The sequence below is a fragment of the Toxorhynchites rutilus genome, chromosome 1 (genome assembly GCF_029784135.1).
Source record: "Toxorhynchites rutilus septentrionalis strain SRP chromosome 1, ASM2978413v1, whole genome shotgun sequence".
Lineage (NCBI taxonomy): Eukaryota > Metazoa > Arthropoda > Insecta > Diptera > Culicidae > Toxorhynchites > Toxorhynchites rutilus.
The window spans coordinates 21,011,420-21,028,028 of NC_073744.1; the positions used below are offsets into that span (position 1 = coordinate 21,011,420).

At 40.0% G+C, this 16,609-nt stretch overlaps 2 protein-coding genes across 4 annotated transcripts; one reads left to right on the forward strand and one right to left on the reverse strand.

The window, feature by feature from the left end:
• Nucleotides 1–2,277: 2,277 nt before the first annotated feature.
• LOC129762230 (uncharacterized) lies at nt 2,278–7,395 on the forward strand. 3 transcript variants are annotated; one of them, XM_055760299.1, is made up of 5 exons: nt 2,278–2,430; nt 2,672–2,896; nt 3,358–4,413; nt 4,676–4,911; nt 6,341–7,395. In XM_055760299.1, coding segments are annotated over exons 2-5 (1,788 nt in total). In that variant the 5' UTR covers nt 2,278–2,430; nt 2,672–2,894; the 3' UTR covers nt 6,835–7,395. The 3 variants fall into 3 exon arrangements, with proteins under 3 accessions (XP_055616274.1, XP_055616273.1, XP_055616272.1); XM_055760298.1 differs by lacking the exons at nt 2,278–2,430; nt 6,341–7,395 and adding an exon at nt 5,184–5,560 and having other exon boundaries at nt 2,485–2,896; XM_055760297.1 differs by lacking the exon at nt 2,278–2,430 and having other exon boundaries at nt 2,491–2,896.
• Nucleotides 7,214–15,522, reverse strand: LOC129762234 (hatching enzyme 1.2). The gene is made up of 2 exons (XM_055760305.1): nt 14,750–15,522; nt 7,214–7,742 (listed from the first exon to the last, which is right to left on the reverse strand). Exons 1-2 carry the CDS (start codon nt 15,405–15,407, stop codon nt 7,471–7,473), a joined length of 930 nt encoding a protein of 309 aa, XP_055616280.1. The 5' UTR covers nt 15,408–15,522; the 3' UTR covers nt 7,214–7,470.
• Nucleotides 15,523–16,609: the final 1,087 nt, after the last annotated feature.

Genomic DNA, 16,609 nt, shown 5'->3' on the forward strand with positions numbered 1-16,609 from the left:
AACACTGGAAGGTAGTTCCTAGAAATGATGTGGGAGTTAAATTGAAGTCCACGTTTTTAAACATTTCATTGTAATAAGATCACAAGCATTATGGGAAATGGTGAGCAAGAAATTACTGCACTTCGAACAGCAAGACGATTAAGGAGCGTCCATCACTTAGGAAATTTTCAACTGCATCGTACATTTGAGAGCAACGCACTCGCATCACACTGCGCTGCACGCTTCGTGGAAAAGCGGGCGAGTTACATTACTAAGTTACATTCTAACCCAGCAAACATTAAATCTCATAACAAACGTATATATAACATCATATGCCCTAAAATTTGGTTGGCATATAATGCGCCTAACTGGCATATTCATGCAAAAGTGGAGGCCATATACATACATGGCAAATGCTTACCGAATTAGTTTGGATGAATATGCAACCTTGACCGGCTATAATAGCGATTATGTTGAAATCGAATTGCGATCTAATATGAATATATTCATGAATTGTCAAAGCACCAAACACGACTTTTGCCATACTTATATACGATTTATTACAGACATAGAAAAAGAAAACAAATGGCGCAAAATATTTTCGTGAAATGTTTATTATAGCCTCACGAATCGCCATTTTTATATATAGTATTTATGTTTGTAGAAATAATAATTGTTTGATTGACTTGTGTTGGGAGTGGAATATGAATGTTTAAAATGGCACAGATTGATGTTTGGTGGAAACTGCTTCGATGTGGGTTCGATCTCCGGTCGTCTGGATTATCATCCACCAGCTATCTCGCGCGGCTATCTGAAATTTAATTCAACAGCGGTTAAAACTTTCAAGTGCATCAGCATTTCATTGACATTTCAATATGATGTAATATGTTCTTTATTAGGATCTAATATGATTTACTGTTTCATGATTTTCTTCAGAATGCAACACGATTTACTACATTACTGAATCGATTTAAATTATACGCTTATACGACACACAAACTGCATCAGCGTAATATACGCATATGATGCGGATTAAACATATTTTACGACAATGTACATCATAAAATTGATGTTTATTATACCGAATTGCGATTTAATTTGATAATGGTATATAAAATCGAGTTTTTACATTTTATGCGATTTCAAATATACACGATACATACTTTGATTGATATTATATGCGATTATGATTTATTCGGATTTCTTGTAAGACTTGACACGTGCAAAATTATACGACTTAATGTTTTCTGGGAATGACCGAATTGATACCTTAACTTGTTTCGAGCTGTGTCACTCTCGGAAGGAACCCAACTGCCAGCAACATTCTAAACGAATGGACTCCCTCGTTATGAGTGCTTCGTATGTTTATACAGATAGACAGATAGACGAACTCAAAGCTCAAGTTCTCGTTCATTGTTGGATCCAATGAACTCTTCGTTGTCGCCAGAAGAAAACGAATTTAGCATCCAAAGTTATTTATGCTAACAATGATAATCATAATAATCGATTTGGGCTTCTTGTAGATTTAACCTATTTGTGATCATGAAAATCCCAGGAAATAGCAGTCGTACAAACAATGACATTTTGTGTTGATGTTAGCCCGATGATGCTGAACGTTTTTAAGAACTTAATTTTCCATGCTATCATCTATCTTTTAAATTTCACGAAAATAATAACAAAATTAACAAAGACGATCATATGATCTATCACTCTTAACATATTTATCTGTCAACAGTCAACGAGACTATTTTTACGACCGTTTGAAATGCGACCGTTTCCAACCTTCGTGTCCAATTAGGGAATGAACGCATAATAAAATAATTTCAGAAAATTACTCCAACGAATCTATTTTTAATTTTCAACTGCGGGTAAAAATGTCGATCCGCGATGATAAATGTACAGTGTTGATGTTTGGTGGCGACATTCGACTTTGGGACTCGAGTTATTCTCTATCAGACTAGTAGGCCCGGAGACCGTTTGAAAATGTTAAAATTTGAATGAAAATTTTAACATTGCATTATATGATAATTTATAAGACATAGTCCTGAGTCTTACTTAATCATTTGGCTATATATTTTTAAATATTGTTCCAAAAACTCACTATTATTATTTAGTATCATCTTCAGGCATAGTTATCGTTTTATTTTATTTTTTCAAAATTTGAGGAAAATGTTTTCCTCCATGTATAAATACATATTTGGCGTAGAACAGTATATTTTCGTTCATAACTTTTATTTTAAAAGAGTATTCGTTATACCCTGAAAATCCATTATAATTTTTCCTTCCCAAAAAATGCAACACAAAGTCAGTGCCGACAAAACGATTTGTCCTGCGCATTCGATGGCACGAAGCTGCTGAAGCCCGCTGTCAAAGTTCGGAAATTTTATACCCTTCTCAACTTGGGACCGCACCATTCGCGTACGATCTCTTTCCATTATTGACCGTGATTAGGTAAGCATCGAAAGTGTCTCTCGTGCGGGTTCAGCAGCAGCTGTGCTTCTTTGTGTCTCCCTGCTGCCATACCTTTCAACGGTTGAGTGCACGGTCCTCCCAGCACCGTGTGATCTATCCGTTTTTCTTTCGTTTTCCTTCGGCGGAGGAGGGGTTGCACCAGGCACACACACGTCAGAAGCCAGAAGATGCTCATTCACCAAGTGAAACGCGTACTAATCGCAGCCACCTCTGTTTGCAGCAAATCGACGGCCAATAGAAGCCTCCATTGTAGTAGCGCACGCAACATCTTCGCAACGAGACTTGTTCCTAGCTTGCTGCGACCGGAAGTCATTTTGTGGCAGAAGCGTTCGGTGGAAAGACCAGCAGCGGAGTTCTTCGGTGTCCATTCGATTGGTCGTGGTTATTCGACAGCAGCAGTGAATTTTTATCTGGACAAGGAGAGCAACGAGCATTCAAGCGAAATGTAAGTATAGTTTTTTTTTGTTCTCTTGGCACGTGGCATTAGTGAGTCATAATTGAAGTTAAACGGTTTAATTAAGAAGAAAAAAGTCATTAAACGTGTTCAAAGAAAGTAGTTTGCCGAAGTAATGTGAAAGAAAAACGAATGGTGAAAAAATCGATTTCATGGCCGGAGGCGATTTTTTTTTCATGGCGAGGTGATGCGAGCTTAGTACAAAATGGCGTCTAGTTTTTCCTCTGCGTATATGATTTGAGCAAAACGTGCTACGGAGTGACGTCATGCGGAAGTTAATTTCATCATAGGTAGGAACGAGTAGAAAGTGGTTCGGCTGGGTGAGCAGCTGAGTAGTGAGGTTAACGTCGCATGACTTCATTGCCTGCCATATGGGAAACCGTTACTTTTTTTGTGTGTTCGTTTTACTCATTTCGAAGTTTTCTTAGTAGTCTTTTATTTTTCATTCACAGGGCTCCGAGATTCGAACGTGACGACTACAAGAAAGAACCATATCATGGCGTGAAACGCACCACGGATTTCAAGCGCGGCAGTGGTCGTGATGGCGGTGGATACCGTGGTGGAGCTGGAGGTAGCGGCGGCGGTGGTGGTCGCTTTGGTGGTTCTGGAGGAGGTGGTCGCGACAAGTGGACCATGGAAAGCAAGCAGCTTCAGAAAATTAACTGGAGCAAGATGCAGCTTGCCCCGTTTAAGAAGGACTTCTATCGCGAACATGCTGCGATTAGAAATCGTTCATCGCGCGATGTTGATCGTTTCCTAGAGAAGCACGACATCACGCTGATCGGGGATTGCCCTAAGCCCATCCAAGAGTTTGATGAGATCGATATTCCGGATTATGTGATGAACGAGATCGAGAAGCAGGGCTTCCAGAAGCCCACTCCAATTCAAGCCCAAGGATGGCCAATTGCTCTGAGCGGTTTGAACATGGTCGGAGTAGCAAAGACCGGTTCCGGAAAAACCCTCGGATATATGCTGCCTGCCATCGTTCACATTAATCATCAGAAACCAGACCCAAGCATCCGTGGTCCTTTGGTGCTGGTGTTGGCCCCGACCCGTGAATTGGCACAACAGATTCAACAAGTGGCGACCGATTTCGGATCGTCTTCGTACATTCGCAACACCTGTCTGTTCGGTGGCTCGAGCAAGGGTCCACAGGCGTCCGATCTGCGACGTGGAGTAGAGATCGTTATTGCCACTCCCGGTCGATTGATTGACTTCCTGGAAACCGGAACGACCACACTGCAACGTGTCACATATCTAGTGCTGGATGAGGCCGATCGTATGTTGGATATGGGTTTCGAGCCCCAGATCAGGAAGATTCTCGAACAGGTTCGACCGGATCGACAGATTCTCATGTGGTCCGCCACATGGCCCAAGGAAGTCCAGCGGCTTGCCCGTGATTTCCTGGGCGATTACGTGCAGATCAATGTGGGATCGTTGGAGCTGTCGGCGAATCACAACATTACCCAACATGTTAGGGTCATCGAGGAGCACGAAAAAAATGACCAGTAAGTTTTGTTTTTATAGATAGTTTTGTTAGACCCCTGATAGCGAGCACAGAGTCGCTGGTTGAGATGTCAAGTTTCGAACCGCTGTCTCACCAGTGCTTTTAACACTGCTCGCAAAGCAACATCTTTGGCACATACAAAACTCAACTGTCCACCCAATTGGCGTTGCAGTGTTTTCGTGATGAGCGCTGGAGAGATATTTGTTTTAAATGGGTTTTGTTAAAGTATGGCATTGAACGTAGCATTTTCCATTTGTTCACAGCCTTGGAAAACTATTGGACAGTTTATATTCTCGCGGCAATCCCGGCAAAATCCTTATTTTCACCACAACTAAGCGCAAGTGCGACCAGATCTCAAATTATCTGCGTCGCTTCGGTCAGGATTCGGTGGGTATGCATGGCGATAAGAGCCAACAGGAACGCGAAAGGGCACTCAATCGGTTCCGTAACTCGGACAGCTGTATCCTGGTTGCTACGGACGTAGCGGCGCGTGGTCTAGGTAAGTGTTCGCCGCATTGATCCGTCGGTTTATCCATAATACGTATATATATACAGCGTTTCGTTTGGCCAAGATACCAAATTCAAAGTGAGCTCACCTCTGCGGCAACGGTAGAATAGAGTAAGCGACTAGAAAATGAACTCCCTCTCCCGAAAACCCCCTCCAATCCCTTCATTCTCATCTTGAACCCAAAGTAACCCAGAGCGGCTTTGTAGCAGTTGATTCACGTACGTTTCCATTTTTCTTTCTCTTTCTCAATTTTCTGCTTTCAGAGGCCGGAACTTTTGGTGATGGGGATAAAATCAGTGGCAATCGCTTGCGATTGTCCGCACATCTCACTAATACTAACGTCAGTGATGCTTTGCATACGTTTCTCCCGGTTGGCACCCCCTGACAATTTGTGAAGCGAACCCGCTGCAAGGGGCCATGAAACCGGGCAAAGTGTATGTGAAACTGAGCTGGAAAGTAACAGTAAAGCAAAAAAAAAAAGCTTAAATGGCTGTTTCGAAAACTGTGGGACAGCCAACAAAACGGAGATGGCAATATATCCTCATCCAATGAAGAAACATTCGGCCTCGCAGAATGATGGGGTATTCGGAATAGAAAAAGGGTTGTTGAATATGTGTTTTCTATGTCCCAATTGAATCACTATCGATCAGCTACGTTAATCGGCAACATCAGCCGATTACGAAGGAAGACGTTCGAGTGATGGAGATGCGATCACAGAGGAGAAGCGAGCCTACCAGGAGAGAAAATCATCGCAACGCTTTCATCGTGAATGGATTCAGTGCTCAAACGATCGCCAACGGGATTGACGCGGAACAATCCGGCAGAACTCGAACGTTTCAAGAAGGCTGATTGAATAGTGATATTACCTTGTACCGCTTCATATAATACTCGTGGGAATGTGTGGCCCAAACTGCTGCAGATGCTGTTGTCCTAAGAATATATCAGAATGTATGCAGTGTCCTAAGAATATATCAAAAATTAGGAGTCTTTTTCAAAAACGACCCCCCAAATGGAATATCATTGCTAAAAGTTCTATATATACCTCTAGCATTGGACACGCAATGGTTTGTATCTTTGGCTGATTGTTAGGTTTCATTCATTTCTGTTTTTATTTCACTCACACTTACATTACAAACACCACCAAATAGAGGAGCATTCTATTCGCTTCACATACACACCATAATCTCACAAATCGATTCCATTGCGGAAAGAGAGCCATATTCAACTGCAGTTTCCTAGCTTATAACTATCAACTTTTTGGCAGACAAACCTAATTTCCGATGAGCATAAATTTTGCAGCAAATTTTTGGCTCTTTTTCCCCATTTAGCTCAACTAAACCGTCCACTCCCACGCGCTCTTTCGTTAAACACTGACTAACCTTCCACCTTTCATCTCCCCCTCCCTTTTTTCTGAAAACAGACGTTGACGGCATCAAGGTGGTCATCAACTACGATTACCCCCAGCAGACGGAAGACTACGTCCACCGGATAGGTCGAACGGGTCGGTCCAACGCAACCGGCGAGGCGTACACATTCTTCACCTCGAACGAACGCAAGATGGCCAAAGAGCTGGTGGCGATTTTGGAAGAGGCTAAACAGGAGGTGCCCTCGGAGCTGCTCAAGTGGCGCCACATGGGCGGTGGCGGTATCAACCGGTACGGTAGCGGCGGTGGAAACCGTTTCGGTACCTTCAAGGGTGGACGGGGTGGTAACGATTTTGGAAGAGGAGGAAGCGATTTCGGACGAGGCGGTGGTGGTGGAATGAAGCGATCGTACGGGGGAGGAAGTAGTTACGGAGCCTCGTCCTCATCCAACGGATACGGCGGAAACTCGAGCTCGAATGGTTACAGCAGCCGCAACGGCTCGGGCGGCGGTGTCAGTAGTAGTGCGAAGCACATCAAGTTTGACCACTAGAGGGAAAGAGGTTCGCATTCTCATCTCTCTTTTACATAGGATTAATTCACTGTCTTTCTTATCTCCAACTAATTAAGATATTCTATTTAATTTAATTCAGGCAATCGGAAGAAAGAATTACTCGTATTAGTAGAACGTTTTAGTATGAACAATATATATTGTTTTGTTCTTTCTTTTTTTTTACAATTAGCTTATTAGTTGAATGTGATTTTTCGCCCTCCGAGTAGAAAAACAAACAAGATGTGTTTTAATGCATTAATTGTACACGTGCCGGTTATCCGGGAGAACAACTTACAAATCATCGCTGTGATACACAGCAGTTAGATTAGTGTATCACACCGTACCGATCGTAATCGAATCCATTTCGAGTAATTTGAAGTTTTAGTTGAAATAATGGCAATCAGTAACCAAAAAAAAACAAACAAGAGAAGGATATTGTCAAACAATTTGGATTGGAACGCCCAGCTTGAGGGAGTAACATTCCATGTAGCGATACTTATGGTTCCTCCAATCAAAGAAAAGAAGAAAAAAAATAAACTACACTACTTTACAACAACTAAATGGATTTTATTGATGATTTTTGAATGTACGTATTTGTGATGGCACTCCCTCCCTCGGCGTCTACTCCCACGTTGCTCAGCCACCAAGCGTTTTGCACAGACTGTAGTACTTTCTGGTGCCTCTCGAAGTGTCCAGACACCCGTACAGATCGTTGGCCTTCAGGCAGTCGGTCACGCTGACGGACCGTCGCTGTCCAATTTTGACTCCCGGCATCTTGGTTTCGATGGTTGGTTTGCCCTTCGCGACGCTGAAGTAGTCCCGGCCGTAGTGCATGATGCTGTTGTAGTCATACTCATAGTTGTAGGTGGTATTTTTCAGCGATTGCTTCTCGAAGTTTGATTTGAAGCCTGGTGGGTAAACATAGATATCAGTAAACGCCGGTATTTGGAATACCTTTCTGAATCATATTTCGGACACTTTGTTCTAATATCTTGGAATGCTTAATGCACTGATGATGCAACTATAAAATTAATATCACAATTGCTTCTTTAGAGTAATCCCTTGGTTTCACTATCATTTCATATGAGAACTACATTTGAATTATAACATAATCGGCAAAAAGCTATCAACACTACTCACTATCGTTTGTGTTTGACGTTTGCTTAGCGTGAGCACGTAGAATTTACCCCTTCATCAATATTTAAATTTCTCTCGTGTTTCATCAGTTCTCATCATCGTTATAAGGTTACTGTGATTGCTTGGTGAGTGTTGCGCAATTGACTATAAAATATAACCAAGTGTAATGTAATTTTCGTTCAAAAAATTACAAAATAAAGTGTCCGAAATTTGATTTACTGTCCGAAGTTTGATTTTTATTCGCTTCATTTGAAAAGCATTTTATTCGATGATTTTTTTTTATGTTTTAAATCAAATAGGTACCAAAGTAGAAAGCTCAAAGGCATATTGAACTAATTTATTAAAAATATCATAAGATTTAGACCTGTTTTCTGCATCATATGCCTTAAGCGTCCGAAATATGATTCAGAACGGTACATACGAAACTTTTTTTTTTAGATTATGCATAGTGGGGTGAGAAATTTCCGATCTGACAAAGAGATGTCGCTAGTAGGTCTAATTTTTGGTGTTATATCAATGAGTACATATCGAGGTGAAGCAGTAGGCGAAGTATACTGGTATTCACATGCAAAATTCCGTGTCGTAATTATTTGCATTCTCTATGAAATGTATATGGAAGAAACAAAACAATGTTCAAAATACTCACGATTTCATGATGATCCAATTTCCAATTTCTCATGAAATCTTGCAACGGTTTATTTTTCAACAGATGGCAATTTTATTGTTATTTATTTCCACTATTTATATGGTAAAAAGGTCCAGAGCGCAGTGGTATTCTTAGTCCTCGGAAGCATTAACATTTTCGGTGAAATGCTGCTTAATTGAACACTATTTTCCCACATCACACACACACACCAACACTGAGAGCCATAGTAATATCTATATGGTACGGTAAAACTAACGAAACTTCGTTCGTTTCTATGGCCGTGGGGGAGTGAAAATGTTGTACTGAAATATCACTTTTATTCGTCTATTTCAACGTAATTTCACAAATATCCACTGCACGCTGTCACATTACATTCATAATCAGCGGGAACTTCAATGAAATGTATGTTTTTCATTGATAAAACACATACTGAAAATAGCATTTTTACATAAATGTGATAGGCAATTGAATATAAACACAACGACTGACGTCACTTTTTGAGAAATAGTTATGGCAGCGCATGCTATGTCGCTCGAAAAATCACCATCTTCATTACCTTTTTTCCAGGACATTGGTGTTATATCATACCAGTGTGACATCGTGGTGGAGTAGTAGGCGAAGTTTATTTTATTGGTTACGCAAAATGGTGTCGTCATCAATTGCATTGTCAACTACCTGGGTTACGAATTTGAGGAAGTTTCTGATTAAAATAAAGCAAACTACCAACTAATTAGGTGTAGGCTCAATTATATCAATTGGCAGCATTTATTTATGAGTGTGGAAAGATTGAAGTAGCAGTGACGAATTTTTACTCGATAATCAATTAAATTATAGAGAAGGAGATACCAACAAGACGAAAAAGAAGAAACATAAAAACAACATATACGGGTTGGTTCAATTAAAATATCCTTTCTTCCTTGGATGGCATAAACGTTCCCAGTGGAACTTTTGCCTTCTCAGCGTAGGTATTATTTGCGTCATTTTTATTAGTGGTATATTCGGGAATTAAATTTTACGAATTTTTCTATTTTCTTTCATAGTTTCCCGAAAATTTTCAATTGTCATTTTTGGTTGAAATATTCAGAATTCGGTTCCATTTGCTTGATAAGTTCTCGAGTTATGCAGAAATTTATGTTTTATACATACGGCAGCTCCTCTTCAGAGAGGGGGGAGGAGTGTCGTATCATCATAGAAATATTTCTTGCTCCCTAAAACCTCAACTTGCTAAATTTGGTTCCATTTGTTTGATTAATTCTCGAGTTATGCAGGAATTTGTGTTTCATATGTATTATAGCTTCCCCTTAGAGAGGGGGGGGAGGAGTGTCGAATCACCATAGAAGCATTTCTTGCCCTGTAAAACCTTTACTTGCTAAATTTGGCTCCATTTGCTTGATTATATCTCGAGTAACGCAGAAATTTTCATTTGTAAGGTAACTCTCCCTCAGAGAAGGGGGAGGAGTGTCATATCCCCATAGAAATATTTCTTGCCCCCTACATCCTCTACTTGCTAAGTTTGGTTCCATTTGCTTGATTAGTTTTCGAGTTATGCAGGAATGTGTGTTTCATTTGTGTGGCAGCCCCTCCTCCATAACATACCTTATGGTATGATGAAGGGTCTCGAACCATCATAAGAACCTTTCTCGGTCCTCAAAACCTCTACATACAAATTTTCACGCCAATCGGGTCAGTAGTTTCTGAGTCCATAAGAATCAGACATAAATCCATTTTTAAATACAGCCATTCCTTGCCAAACCAATATAGTGGTTCTAAGATTTTCGCGAAATGTCGTATTTCTGTTCCTTATCGCAAAACGTTAGACCCGTATATTTTTTTATATTTTCTTGAGGGTACCCATTTCCATTTTAGGGTAATTCGAAAAATCATCATTTCCTCATTTTTTTTTTCAAAAATGACTTTTTTAAAAAATACTTTAAAACTACTGAACAGATTTAGATGATCGACATATCAAATTAAAGACAATTAACTCGTCTTTCTAGGAAATATACTACAGTTGCAGAAAATTTGAATTTTGCTTCCGTTATTTTGATTGTATTTGTTTTTTTATAGTTTTCATGGTCTCGGGACCAAGGGCGCTATATTTTTAAATATTTTCTCTCTAAGGCTGAGGATTTTTTACATAACACATCTCGAAATCAGAGAGGCGTTTTTTTTATTTTTGAGTTCTGATTTTTCAAAGTTAACCGATGGTCCGAAAAATCATTTTTTCGCTTTTGTGCGACATTTAGCTAATTGGACAGACCTGTAATGCGACACGTTTAATTGAACATTTTTACCTCTAATTGGACATTTTTGTGAACATCGAGTTCGGGGCCCAAATTATGGCCCCACACCGGAAGTCGCCACTAGGCATCGATAGTGTATCATTCCCATAGTCAATGTCCAATTACAGGTGCGACACTGACTGGTGCCTCGGAATGTCGCATTAAATGTAAATTATTGTACCGTTCTGAATCACATTTCGGACACTTTGTTCTAATATCTTGAAATGCTTAATGTACTGATGATATAACTATAAAATTAATATCACAATTGCTTCTTTAGAGTAATCTCTTGGTTTCACTATCACTTCATTTGAGAATAACATTTGAATTATAACATAGTAGGAAAAAATTCATCCAAAATTCAAAACCCACTCATTATCGTTTGTGTTTGACGTTTGCTTAGCGTGAGCATGTAGAATTTACCCTTTCATCAATATTTAAATTTCTCTCGTGTTTCATCAGTTCTCATCATCGTTATCAGGTTACTGTAATTGCTTGGTAAGTGTTACGCAGTTGACTATAAAATATAATCAAGTGTAATGTAATTTTCGTTCAAAAAATTACAAAATAAAGTGTCCGAAATTTGAATTTTTCATAAATGGTATCCGAAGTTTGATTCTTATTCGCTTGATTTGAAAAGCATTTTATGCGGTGATTTTTTAATGTTTTCAATCAAATAGGTACCAAAGTAGAAAGCTTAAAAGCTAATTGAACTAATTTATTCTAAATATCAACCAAATAATACCTGTGCATAAAGTTGAGATCTGTTTTCTGCATCATATGCCTTAAGTGTCCGAAATATGATTCAGAACGGTATACAAATCTGACGAAAATAATCTGAACATTTGCGAACAACTCAACTCATAAATAGTGTCCGACATGAAGTCTAACCTGAAAAGTTTCATCAATTACATAAAAACAAAATTAAAAAAGCAATGGTTTTCCATCACGCATGTACCTTAACGAAACCGTGGGGAATGACCCAGAAAAAAACTGCAACCCCTTTGCACATTTTTTCCAAGAAGTTTATATTGAAAGATCTGAGGAGGACCGAGATCGTGATTTCTTTGCATTTCATCCAGAATTTCCATGTGATGTTGGCGTCGAACAATTATCTTACAGTGAAAATTTTGACGCAATAAATAAGCTTGACGTCTCGAAAGGGCCAATTCCTGACGGAATTCCACCGGACTTCGAACGTGAATCGATCCCCATCACTGATGATCGTTGCGTGGACGTAGTGATTATATAACAACACAAAGGTGGTCAATTGTGGGCCCTGAGTTTAGAACTCACGATCGATCGCTTAGTAAGCGAACGTGCAACCGATGTGTAAGTGCCAATGTGCAAGAGACATATTTGAGGACTCCTGAAGACCCCGAAGACCCGATGTTTTCATTTTGGAGACATTTATTGTTTTGGAGACATATAGAAGATGTGAAGTATGTGAAGTAAGTAAAAACTCTTGTATATGTAATTTATAAAAACTGTTTGAAATCCGCTCCGGTCGAAAGTATGACTATTGTCCGGAGTAGAGTTGAAGCGAAAAAGAAGGAAATGCATCGTTTTTCATTGTTTTTTCCATCTGAGACTCAACTCAGTTCAACAGTTGAATCAGTTTTACTCAACACAAACTCTACAGAAATGAGGTATAAAATTACATCGAATATCTCTCCGAATTTCAGAATTTTTAGAATTATTGTTTAAAAGCATTTTATAAGTGTCAAACTTTCATAGTAGAATACTATCACCCATGGCCCCCAGGATTTCGTCTATGCAGAGTTCAGGCGGATCATAGAGAGCCATTCAGGCGCGTATTAAACCCAATTCCTCTAAAACGCCTGATATTTTTTGTTATGAAGTTTTGATCGAGGGCTTCTAGAGGATGGCATATCTGCCATTTCTAAAATAAACCTTTAGGCCTTATGACTTTCGACCTTTTTATCTGTGAAATGTCCAATGTCCAATGTAACTCTCATTATAGAGCAGACAAAACTGCTGTCGCGGAGGCTACAATTTGTTTTGGGGATCAAGAAACGCGCATTTTTTACGATTAGCATTAGTGTTGTAATCAGCCGACCTATGAGATACAATTACGGAACCGTTTTTACATCGGTTTAAATATCTATCCGTTTAAGTTGAATAAACCCGATTAGTTGCGGTTTGAGTTAGGTAACTGTTTCTTCGGTCCGATATGCTTGAAAGAAATTTACTTGGTAAAAGAGAAACTAATTTAAGTCCACCAAAGGTTAGCGAAAGACGGGGCTTTGTTACAGATAACTTGATTGAACCGCAAGATTGTGTAATGTTTTGAGGTAGATCATGAAGGCTTGTGGGAAATTAAACTATTCCCATCTGTATTTTCACTCAGTGAGTAGCATGTTCGAACGATATGAAGTAATAAGTTGGGGAATATGTTCATAGCGTTTTTATATTTCTTTTGTCTACTGCATTTTATTTTGTCTACTGTTTGGCAAAGGGTAAGTAGTATGTAGGGGTTTTTGGGATTGAAGAAGATTCTTATAATAGCTTCATACCTCTACAAAGGTTTGAACAGGTCGATTTATCTTATAGATAGTATTTATGTTTGCATTAAAGTTAAGAGACCAGCATTATAAAACAAAAAAACAAAAACGAACTGACTCTGTTGCAGGCATGAATTTCTATTAATCGAACATTATAAATTGGCGAAAACTGTAAAAAAAACAATGTGTCTATCCGTATCGACATTGACATAATTATAGTCTCAACTCCTGCATAACTCGAGAACTAATCAAACAAATGGAGTCAAATTTGGGATATGAGGGTTTTTTGGTACGAGAAATGTTTCTATGATGGTACGACATTCCTTCCTCCTCTGGAAAGGAGAGGGGGTCTTGAAAAATAAGGCGCATATTTCAACCAAACATGACAATTAAAAATTTTCGCATGTGTTCTACAATTACGTATTGACGAGCGTTGTTATTCCATTTGATGTTTGCGGTAACGAAATCGATCTTCGTTCGAAAGTGTGATAAAACTCACTCCTATATCGTCTTCTATCTATATAAATAAAAATGGATCGCCGAATGTGTTGATAAGAGCAAAACTCGAGAAAGGAATTGTCCGATTTAGGGATGTCTTCATTCTATCATATTTTCTGTATCATACATTTATTCCATATAACGGAGAAACATGTTATTTGCAAGTGGATGAAAAATCTTGCATGAGAATTGTGTCTGAAAATAATCTGATATTATAATGTCGAGTTTTGGTAGAAGTACTGAAATTTTATAGTAAAAAATAATTTTAAAGGGTAGATTAGAAGATCAATTAATGAACAGTTCTGCGATCGGACCCATGAACGTGCGCTTAGTAAGAAAACGTGGTTGTGATAACGAAAAATAAATTTTGGGCGAAACGAAGTTTGCCGGGTCAGCTAGTAACACAAAAAAAAAGCAAAGAGGGAGAGGGTGCATACAGACACTTCCGCCCTGGTGCGAAAGCTCCACTCGACGCCCTAGACGACGCGTAGCCTTTGCCAACATATTCCCTCAACATACTGCATTCGCAAAAGTTTAGTTGATGAAGTTTTTATATTTTATATGAATGTAAAAATTATATTGTTGATGATTTTTATGGCTCACGTATATTTATTTTTTGATACTGCGAATCTCTATTATTTTTCTAATAAGAGGTTTGTAACGAAATCATTATAGGCGCAGTTGTACTCTATCAGAATCACAAATTACGTAAAAATTCCGATTTTTTAGGTCAGTAAGTGACAGTAAGTGGTGGAGAACTACATTCTGGCCTAAGCATGCAAACATTTGATGGAGTATGATGAAATGAACAAACTCGCGTTACTTACTCGGAATAATATTTTCCCAGACGATCTTAACGAACCGATCCCGATCGGCCCGCGATTGCTCGTGAAAGATCCCCATCGCGTGCATCAACTCGTGAATGGCACGGCCCTCGTGTCCCAAGCAATTGATGCTCTGATGATCCGGTGGCTGCAGCGAGAGGATCTGAGTTCCTCCGACTTTGCCCACATAGCTCCAGCATCCCTTCGGGTACTTGATGGGCCAAATCAGTAGGAAATCTTTGTCCTTGCCATTCCAGGGAACAAATTTCACACAGGTCATGAAGTTGAGCGTGCGAATCGCCTGTAGGATCGTCACTCGATCGTCTATGTCGTACAGCGGACTGATAGCGTAGGGGATGGTCCCGTTTGGCCACCGCCGTTCCGGGAACACTTCCCAGTTCAGTCCAACCCGCCAGTACTTGTACATGCTGTTGTCGATTGCCATATCTCCTTGGAACAAACCGGGCGTCACCTCCGGGTCTTGTTCGGTATCCTCCAGCAGTTCGATCTGGTCCTGCAGGTCCATGCTGTCCGGAACGGGTGGATTCAGCACATCCGGGACACGGGGGAAAATAATTGCCCCATAAACAACACTGAGCGTAATGAGCACCACCGTTATTTTACCCGCGGAGTGTCGAAAAAGGCGAACACCGTTTAGCATTTCGATTTATGATACAATTGGTTTACTTTCCGCTATCAATAACCAAACCGGGAGCAATTTTTGAACCACTCAAATTCGTTGTCGCCGTCGTACTAAAAGGAGAGCGAACATTTGGTTACGAACCGATCTCGGGTCCGCGCTCGAGCTCATGCGCTACCATGACATTGCCATTCGATGCGCGGGCCCCCGATTTTGCTCGTTCCGTACGTGATTGCATACAATCTCTTACGCATCTCTTCCGAGGCGATTCAATGGGTGATAATGCAAATCGGTTGGCGCCTCACGCTGCAGATGATAAGCGTTGTAATCATCTTTCAACCAGCACCAACAACTCCACATTTGTGCTGTCAACGAAAGGATCACTCATTGAAGAATTTCAGCGGACTGAGCCAAATTGAGACGTGATCGAGCGTACGCCGAACATCTAGACAACGTTTTAAATGAGTACGCCAGGTTCCAGATGGAGCATACGTTGGCAAGAGAAAGTGAACCGGTTTCTTGGGCAGAGAGTTACCGCCACCAGCCCAGCGATCGCCACGGTACATACAGCTGGCCGCCCATGCTATGATATGAGCACACGTTTTGCATTGCCAATTGAACTTGACGGTGGGTCGGGTTGGTAGGGACGATGATGATAATGATGATGATTATGATGACGATTATGATCGAAATTCATACCGATGCTGACGACCGAACGCTAAACTGTTGATCATGTTTTAGTGTGATTTGTGTGAGTGCAAGGGTTTTTGGAGGGAACTCGGCTAGGTTTCGCGTTTAACAAGCAGTGAAATCAGACGGCATTAGGAGATTAAAATCATATTAAGACGTGTAATGTTTATGGGGGGCATGTTTAACCGATTAGTATCAAAACGGATACGAAACAGTAGCGGTGATGAATGGAAGCACAGATCTCATGAATATTTCGATGATAAATATTACACATATTTAGCGATAGCAGTTGAAGTGGGAATTTTATGGTGAACGTATAATATAAACAGTTCCATATGAATTTGCAAACTTTCTACAAATTAGTACGACGGAATACTGCGACCTGATTAGTCTGGACGGATTTTAATTTGAATTTCCAATCCGGAAGTCATGATTAAAGGTCGAGTGAATGTTTTCTCATAAAAGTCGAGATACGCAGTATAAAATTTGAATCGGCTATTTATGAGCGAAAAGTGTCCAGATGTTGGTTGTTT

Excerpts from the sequence above, each read along its gene's own strand:
- LOC129762230 (XM_055760297.1), top strand. The coding sequence starts at position 2,619 with ATGCTCATTCACCAAGTGAAACGCGTACTAATCGCAGCCACCTCTGTT. Across the intron at positions 2,897-3,357 it reads AACGAGCATTCAAGCGAAAT|GGCTCCGAGATTCGAACGTG; the intron begins GTAAGTATAGTT and ends TTTCATTCACAG. Across the intron at positions 4,912-6,340 it reads CGTAGCGGCGCGTGGTCTAG|ACGTTGACGGCATCAAGGTG; the intron begins GTAAGTGTTCGC and ends TTCTGAAAACAG.
- LOC129762234 (XM_055760305.1), bottom strand. The coding sequence starts at position 15,407 with ATGCTAAACGGTGTTCGCCTTTTTCGACACTCCGCGGGTAAAATAACG. Across the intron at positions 7,743-14,749 it reads CTGGGAAAATATTATTCCGA|GCTTCAAATCAAACTTCGAG; the intron begins GTAAGTAACGCG and ends TTTACCCACCAG.